The sequence below is a fragment of the Cornus florida genome, unplaced genomic scaffold (genome assembly GCF_030987335.1).
Source record: "Cornus florida cultivar Cherokee Brave unplaced genomic scaffold, ASM3098733v1 CherokeeBrave_3.0.0_Hap2_Chr05, whole genome shotgun sequence".
NCBI classification, from domain to species: Eukaryota; Viridiplantae; Streptophyta; class Magnoliopsida; order Cornales; family Cornaceae; genus Cornus; species Cornus florida.
The window spans coordinates 88380006-88388085 of NW_026775575.1; the positions used below are offsets into that span (position 1 = coordinate 88380006).

At 34.1% G+C, this 8080-nt stretch overlaps 1 protein-coding gene across 6 annotated transcripts; it reads left to right on the plus strand.

Moving 5' to 3' along the window:
- Positions 1–1267: 1267 nt before the first annotated feature.
- LOC132307452 (uncharacterized) lies at positions 1268–7305 on the plus strand. Of its 6 annotated transcripts, none has more exons than XM_059805219.1 (4): positions 1268–1377; positions 1586–1688; positions 5726–5918; positions 6894–7305. In XM_059805219.1, exons 2-4 carry the CDS (start codon positions 1635–1637, stop codon positions 7022–7024), a joined length of 378 nt encoding a protein of 125 aa, XP_059661202.1. In that variant the 5' UTR covers positions 1268–1377; positions 1586–1634; the 3' UTR covers positions 7025–7305. The 6 variants fall into 6 exon arrangements, with proteins under 6 accessions (XP_059661202.1, XP_059661203.1, XP_059661205.1 ...); XM_059805220.1 differs by having other exon boundaries at positions 1277–1413; XM_059805222.1 differs by having other exon boundaries at positions 1285–1413; positions 1609–1688.
- Positions 7306–8080: the final 775 nt, after the last annotated feature.

Below are 8080 nucleotides of genomic sequence, written 5' to 3' on the forward strand. Positions count from 1 at the left end.
AACTTTTTTGCTTTGTCTTCCATGTGGCCTGCCGGACCATTCATGGTTAATCATGGGTGAGATCCTCTATTAAGTGATATAAATTGTGTTCTAATTATAATGATTAATGTGTTCTAATTATCTTATCATTATCCCAATCAATATTAATGGGTGTGCATTATTTATATATCAAAGGTGAGACTTGATAGAAACTCAAATTAAAATATTTTGGATTTCTCCTAATTTTTTTCCTTCCGAATTTTTATATCTAGTGTGAAAAACATAGCCACGCAAAGTGTACTCCTTCGAATTTTAGACAATGCGAGTTGCACTTGCCGTTTCATGCAATATTTATATTATCATTAACTTTATGGCATTGATGAATAGAGAATTTTTATTTATATTTTTCACTATCAATACAAGTTAAAATAAAAATATAACATTATATTTTTATTTTTATACTATTATACAAGTTAAATATAAAATATAACAAAGATTTTTTTGATTCAAAGTTAGACGAAATAGAGAATCAATATATCTTTCCAATATAATTGAAAGAAGATTAATTTAATTTATTAACTTGTTTTGTACAAGAAGAGATATATAGTGGTTAAATAATATTCAAAAAAATCCCTTTCTTCTTACAAATTACTATATGATGCACGTGGGCCACATGGCTCATAGCTAATGAGTTGATTTTTTGTTTTAAAATAAAAAAATAGGAGTACAAAAAACCATTTTTATATAAAAAAATGTGCAAGAAATCCCTTACTATTTACAATGTGTATATAAATTTTTATAATATGAAAATTTGTAGCAAATTGTGCCTTACTGTTTTATAAAAATTTCAAAACACCACCAACAGGCTTGTGGCCTAATGGTATAAGGCTCTTACCTCCCAAAGAGAGATTAGGGGTTCGAACCTCAATGGAGGCAGTGTGTGTGAATTTCCCAACTAGGAAAAAAAAAAAAAAAAAATTCAAAACACCCATAATAAAATATTTGCATATATAAATGTTTTTTATTTTGTTTTAAAGGCATTTTATTTTTTAAATTGAGAAAATATCTTTATTTACTCAATTTTAAAAATGTAGAGATTTTTTTTTTCTTAACACCGAGTTTTTGCACATTTTTGTATATAATAGGATTTTTAATTTTATTTTTATTTTTTTCACTTTACCCTAAAATATAAAATAAATAAAAAGCTGATATATTTTTTAACAGAAGCGCGCGTAGCATAGCGCGTGGTGATGATTTACAAGGTCACATATGATTCAACAACCAATAAAGCAAAGCAAATGACCGGTCCATCCTTGTAGAACAAAGAAGTGGACAAAAGTGAAGCGTCAGTACGAAAACACACTACTTTCTCTCTCTTCCTGGTTTTCATCTTCAAATGTATATAATCAAACCCTAAACACACCTTCTAGCTTGGTAAATCCATATCAATCGCATCTCCATGCATATGCATACACGCTAATATGTATATGCTTTTGTTTTTTTTATATTTGTATAGATATTGATGTGTTTTTCTCTTAATTCATCTGATATTTTTTTTACAATTGTATATCGAAACGTCAATGGAATACTGTACGATCTCACGAAGGCTTCTTTTGCTCGTGAACTAAGGGTGTTTTTGAGTACTGATTCGGGAGATGAACAAAGAACGCCCACCTGAGCCTCTCGATTTCTTCATTTGGACTGTTGAGGTATGTACCCACCTCAGAATTTTTTGTATGCTTGATTTTGATCTTATATTATACAGTTAGATCTATATATTGATGAGGTAAATTAAGTGTTTGTTTATTGCCTTAATTGCTTTTGCACCGTTTGGTTGCTGAGAAAGTGCTGGAAAGGAAATGGATTTAATTTGCGAATGTTGTCTTTTTCATTATTTTTAGGACATGGGGAAACAGAACTTCTACTAAATTGATCCTAATGCAACTCTACTTTGGCTTTGTGAGTTTGTTTGACTACCGACTCAACAGAAAGGAAAAAGGAGTTCGGGTTTTATTTTATTTTCATACAGTTTTCTCCCAATTAACTGAGAATTAGTGATTTGGCATTAGAATTTTTTTGTTCTGTCTGGAGATCTGCTGTTCCTCATACGTTTGGAAAATATAAGTGCCACCATATATTATCATTTTATCCGTTGAATAATAACTGATGCAATTTTTTTTTTATTGAATTAAGTATTTGGAGTTTTATATTTGTCACTTTTTGACTTGTGAGTTTTCTATGTGGTTATTATACCGACTTTGAGGCAATTTTGTGGTATATGAATTACAAGTTCTTTTATAGGGTGTTGTAATAGGAGCATATACGTTGGAGGTCTTTCCAACTTGTGTATTGTATGATATTGATGCATCCATAACTTCCCCCCAATTTCTTGTTTTAACTAAATCCTGTCTAATACTGATTGTATTGGAACATACATTTCCTTGGTGGTGCTTTAAAAGTTACATAATCAAAAGTTGGGAGAGTATTAAAGAGGCTGCAAAATGGACAAATTGAGGATGTTTGTGACGGTCATCATTATCCTTGCCTTCGTCTATGCATGGGATTGGCCACATGAATTTTCTGTCTCCATTCTTTTCTATGGCATGCCGTTTCACCTATTATGTGTAACTTTTTAAAGTCATTTTAAATTACCTCATCCCATATTATTTTTGGTCTCTCCCTTCGCCTCACACCTTCTATAACAACTAGTCTTCCTTGTCTTACTGGCGCATATATAGGTTTCCGTTGTTTGTGTCCAAACCATCTAAGTCTACTATCTAATTTTCTCTACTTTATGTTTTTGAGAAGGAGATGAATGTTAACTTAAATGCTAGAGATGAACAAGTAGAAAATATGGAACAAAATGGAACCAGCTAATGGAAATTATGATACTGCATTTGGGGAAAAGTAAGTGTTTGATAATGAAATGGAGAGAATTAATGACATCAATAACAATGCAGGTGATGGAACTTAAATGCCATAAGGATTATGATATGTGGCAGCCATGCAGCCAGTATATCTCTTTCTGGAACACTGTTCTTCAAACACACAAGTTTCCTTGCAACTTATCAGATTCTCAGGTAGTGAGGGTATCCTCACTGCCAAATGACAAAAACCTCACCAGTAATTCCTTCAATGTATAAGAGAGTAATGAAGGAGAAAGAAACAAGGAAAAAGAGAAATTTGTAGGTAGGGATAAAGGGGAGAATGTGTGATCAGAAGCTGGAAAAATCGAACACCTGTGCAAAGTCCTCCACTTCACCAACATTCATCTCTTTTATTCATTTTCAAATATTAAACAATAACCGAGTCTGCTCTCTTTTGTTATATTCTGATGATTATGTAGTGACGGTGGTTTTGTTCCGGTGAGAGAGACTAAACTTGTGGGCTTTGACCAACAAACTATAATAGGTAGGTCTACAAATGAACCTAGCCGACCCGAGCCTTACCTTGTTCGGGCTCAGCTCGGCAGTGCCAGGAGGGTGCTCGGGCGAGCTTGATAAAACCAGGCTTGAGCTCGGCTCTTCAGCATTTCTGCGAGCTCGGGCTCGGTTGGAGCTTGCCTTCAAAAAAAATAAAGGAAAAGCTTTAGATTTATACACTTACGGGTTTCAAATATGGAAGAACTTTGCTGCATCTCTTTTGCTGACCTCCGTTTTCAGATCATCTCCTTCTGATCCCACCAACACTAAAATGGATCGAGATGTCATCAGAGAAAAGGGACCCAAGAGATGATTTTAGGGAGAGAGATTTGTTGGAGACCGTCGCCGATGAGCAAGAGAGGAAACGATGATGTTTTGAAACTTGAAAGGGATTAGAGTGTTGTTGCAAGATCTGTTGCAGTTGCATATAATTAGGGTTTCATCACAGAGATTTCAAAGATCCGTTGGAGACCATTGCCGGCGAGCAAGAGAGGAAGAAGAGATGTTGTGTTGAAACTTGAAAGGGATTAGAGGAGTGATGCGATCTGTTGCGGTTATATATGATTGGGGTTTCATCACAAATGTAATGAACTTGGTCAGGCAATCCAAAGGCTGATATAAAGACATGTATGTGATGATGGGTAATAGGTTAAGTAGAGTTGGGCTTAAGGTTAAATGAAGTTGGTCTTAAACTAAAATGATGTTAGGCTTATGAACGTGCAGGAGTTTGGACTTGATATATATTAAATGGGCTAAACAATTGCATATAAGGTTTAAAAAAAAAAAAAAAAATTGGCCCTTTTACTAAACGAATTTGTTCGCGAGCCGAGCTCAGCATTGTTCAAGCTCGGCTCGTTTACTAAACGAGCCTAAAAAATGTGCTCAAGCTCGGTTTATTTGCAGCCCTATGACAGGTTTATAATGTTATCTTGATTTGGGGGAGGCTCAAGGGTGGGCAGTTTGCCCCGTTTCTTCTCTATCGTTGCTTTATTAGGGGAAAATAGGTTTCTCTGTTACTGGTGTCAACAATATAATCTAAACTTCTATGTCATTAAACCCTTCATATGGATTAAAATTTTAAAACTATCATGTGTTTGCATAATAGATTAAAATGAGAAGGATGGAGAGGAAACATGATGAATACACAGATGAGAAGTGTGTCTTAGCTTTTTGTATAAAAATAAAAACAAGATCCCTCTTTTCTAAATCGGAAAAAAAGAAAGGAAGAAATAATCAACACTGTAAACTAAATGCGTTCTTCCTTTTACAAAAGCCCATCTTATAATTACCACAAAATTTCCCACTCTTTTTGGATATTTGAATTCAGACATGTGGGCTTCTCTGAACTCAGTTCAAGGATACACACTTCACCAGTGGTGCAGTAGGGTTCATATCTACTTTTGTCTCTCTTTTTTCTTAGAGACTTTCTCTTTCTTTCTTCACAAATGAAGTAGATAATACTTGCCAAATACCAGTTAGACAGTGTTAATGATTAAGGTGTTACCTGAACATCCTCAAATCTACGTACAATTGCACCCACATAGATAAAGGGGTATTTAAGTAGCGTATATGATCGACTGTCATATGAAGGAAACGGAATACAGTTTGGAATCGTCCAATTGTGTGATATATATATTTTATCTGTCATAATCAGTATCTATAAAAAAATGTCGTCATCTAAGAACCAGGAATTTCCATGATAGTTCAAAGGAAAGATGCATCCCTATCCAGAATTAATGATAAATAGTAATGTTTCCATAAGAGTTGGCCCAGTTTTTTGACTCATTTCCTCAGGACTGGTGGTGTTGACAAAGAAAAGCTATATAAAGTATGCCTGCTAATTGTACATAAATACGGAGTAATGAACTGCATAGTATATTATTCACAGGCTGTTTTTTTAGAAATGCAGCTTGAGAAGAGAATTGGTGTATGGAAGTAGTTTGGTACCAGGTTACCACAATACAAGCTAAATATGGAGAATATTTGATCCTCCCAAACCTATCGAGGCCCCCTCCCCTCTTTTTTTGATGTTATGCTTTGTACTTGTTGCCGTCCACCTCATTTCCAATATAATTTGTGAACGTCAAGTTTTGCAAAAAAGTAGCTTTTACTTGAAATGTGAAAGCAATTGTACTGTAAAAGCAATTTGTGTGCTGTTGGATTTTATTCAGCAAGTAAAATGGGCTAAAGAAGCTGTACCAACAACATTGATTTTCTGAAATTATTCAAAGAAATAAATGTACTTTGTGCAACTATGAAACTTAAGATTTTCCTTGACCTATTTTTTATTGGCTCAATGATATACCTTGTTTTTGTGTTGCCAGGATGTTGGTTTGTGGTTGGAAGAAATAAATCTTGGTAACTATCGCCAAATTTTCAAAGAAAATGGTGTCAATGGAGAATACTTGGAGGGTATGTCCATGTTCACAACCGAACAGATTCTTCGGTTTATAAGGCGGTGCCACATGAAATGGGGGGATTTCATCACCTTGTGCAAGGAACTGAGGCGAATTAAAGGTCTCTCTCTCTCTCTATCTCTCTCCCCCTGTGCGATTGCAAGAAAATTCTTCCTAGTACAACATTGAAGACAATTGTGCAATTAGATTCTACTTTTTGCTGTATATGGGTTGCACGTCTTTTAAACACCTATAATTGAGTTTTTATGGCCATTATCTAGAGAGTGTCGCAGGGTGCTGTAAGGGTAGAATAGGTGTGGACCTATCTAGTGGGCATTATTTGCACAAAGTGGCCGACCTTCCACTTTTTCATGCTTCACAATGGTAGCTTTTACCATTTCACCAAGTAATGGGCCCTTTTCACTTGTATAAAGCCATAAAAGAAATATCTAGATACTGGGTAATTAGATCATAATTATACTTGGTAGTTTCCTATCCATGGGAGACTGCCTATGTTTTGATTGGCAGCGTGTAGGTAGGTGGAATCATTGTAATGGAGAAGCCTACTTTTTCGTATGCAGCATGAACAAATTAAAATTGCCCAGTGTATCCTAGCATTGTTATAAATGTAATTGGCTATGAACTAAAACAAGAGTTTCACACTTCTACTGGACATAATTTTACTCTGTATGCAGAAGTCATGCATGTTAAGCGGGACGTTTCTCTTTCAATGCTGTCAAGACCATACATGAATTTTGTTGTCTTTACTGCACCAGATTGATATCTTGAAACTAGAAAATTTATATTCTTAAATACATATACATATACATATACATATACATATACATAGAGAGAGAAGAGAGAGGTCCCTTATTGTGGATTTTTTCTTTGTACATGCATTTCACTCTTCTTGCTTTGTTCGAATGCAGCTTGATGGGATTACATTCTTAGTGTTACATGCATCGAACAGATGCTGTGCGTCTTTGTATTTTATGTTATTTTACATCTTAATTAAGTGATCTTGCATTAATTTAATCGTAATATTAAAACTTTTTAAGACTGCAATTCTATTTACTGACATAAAATGTATCCCCAGTGGCTTGCCTAAAAGGGGAGCAAAAAGTAAGACGACCATGGTGGGCTCCTGCTTGCCTTTCTGTAGTCTTTGTCAAGGCAGCCAAGCGCAACAGGCAGGCACGAGTTGTTTCCTTGAAGCTGGAACCTTAAAGCTTTGATTTCATGTATTTAATTTGAATTTGAATTTTCTTTTTTAGAGGATATTGGTAGGTAGGAAATAAATTCTCTCTTTTTTCTTTTTATATATGTATATTTTTTTATATTTTCATTTTGGGGATTTCTGGCAAGGTCGTCTTCTTGTAGGGTTCTCTTTGGAGAACTTTCTTTGTATGCGAGTCCTACATATTATTTTTTTTTGGTTTTTCTGTGTATTGTAAAGTAATGTAATGAATGATTACAATGAAATCACAAAATCTATCGTGTTTGATAAATTTTACTTGCAGAATATTCATTATCTATCCTAAAATTATTAAGAATATGACAATTATTTAACAATTATAGGGCAACAATGATAACGATGATTCATGTCGCATCATAAAATTTCATAATGATTTTGGAATATACGAAATTGAATTTTTGTAGGTATCCATCAGCTAAAAGAGAACTAAAATAAGCAATCATGATATACATGATCATCGAGATGGATTAGGCACTCGAAGTGAAAAGTGGAAGTTGGTTCACAGAAAATGCAACTGCTTTAATGGTACCACTTTTGGATAGATTGTGCCTAAGGAGTGGAAAACTAATTGTCCTCGGAAAATAGTCCCACTTGAGAAGTTTTGAAACTCATGTAAAGTTAACACGTACTTATCTAAATATTAGAGACAGATAATTTTAGCAAGCACATCACACGCATAAGCCATATTAATTTGTGCGTGTGGAATGGTTCTGCCAATTTATTTTCATAAAAAAAAAAAAAAAAAAAAAAAAAAAACCAAACGGATCTGAGTTGTTGTGCTCTAATTATCATATTTAATTACAAAATCAGTAAAATATATATATATATATATATATATATATAGAGAGAGAGAGAGAGAGAGAGAGAGAGAGAGAGAGAGGGTGAATGAATATATACTTGCAAGAAACGGGTTTTTTCATTTATTACTTTACTGATTTTGTAAATAATTATATGTGTGTATTTGTAATTAGACAATCTCAGCGGTGAGGAATGAGTGGGTGAGTATTATCTAAAAATATATTATTATT

Bases quoted from the DNA above. Each gene is read 5' to 3' on its own strand.
- LOC132307452 (XM_059805219.1), top strand. From the start codon at position 1,635: ATGAACAAAGAACGCCCACCTGAGCCTCTCGATTTCTTCATTTGGACT. The intron at 1,689-5,725 runs GTATGTACCCAC...TTGTGTTGCCAG, and splicing joins TCTTCATTTGGACTGTTGAG to GATGTTGGTTTGTGGTTGGA. The intron at 5,919-6,893 runs GTCTCTCTCTCT...ATGTATCCCCAG, and splicing joins GGAACTGAGGCGAATTAAAG to TGGCTTGCCTAAAAGGGGAG.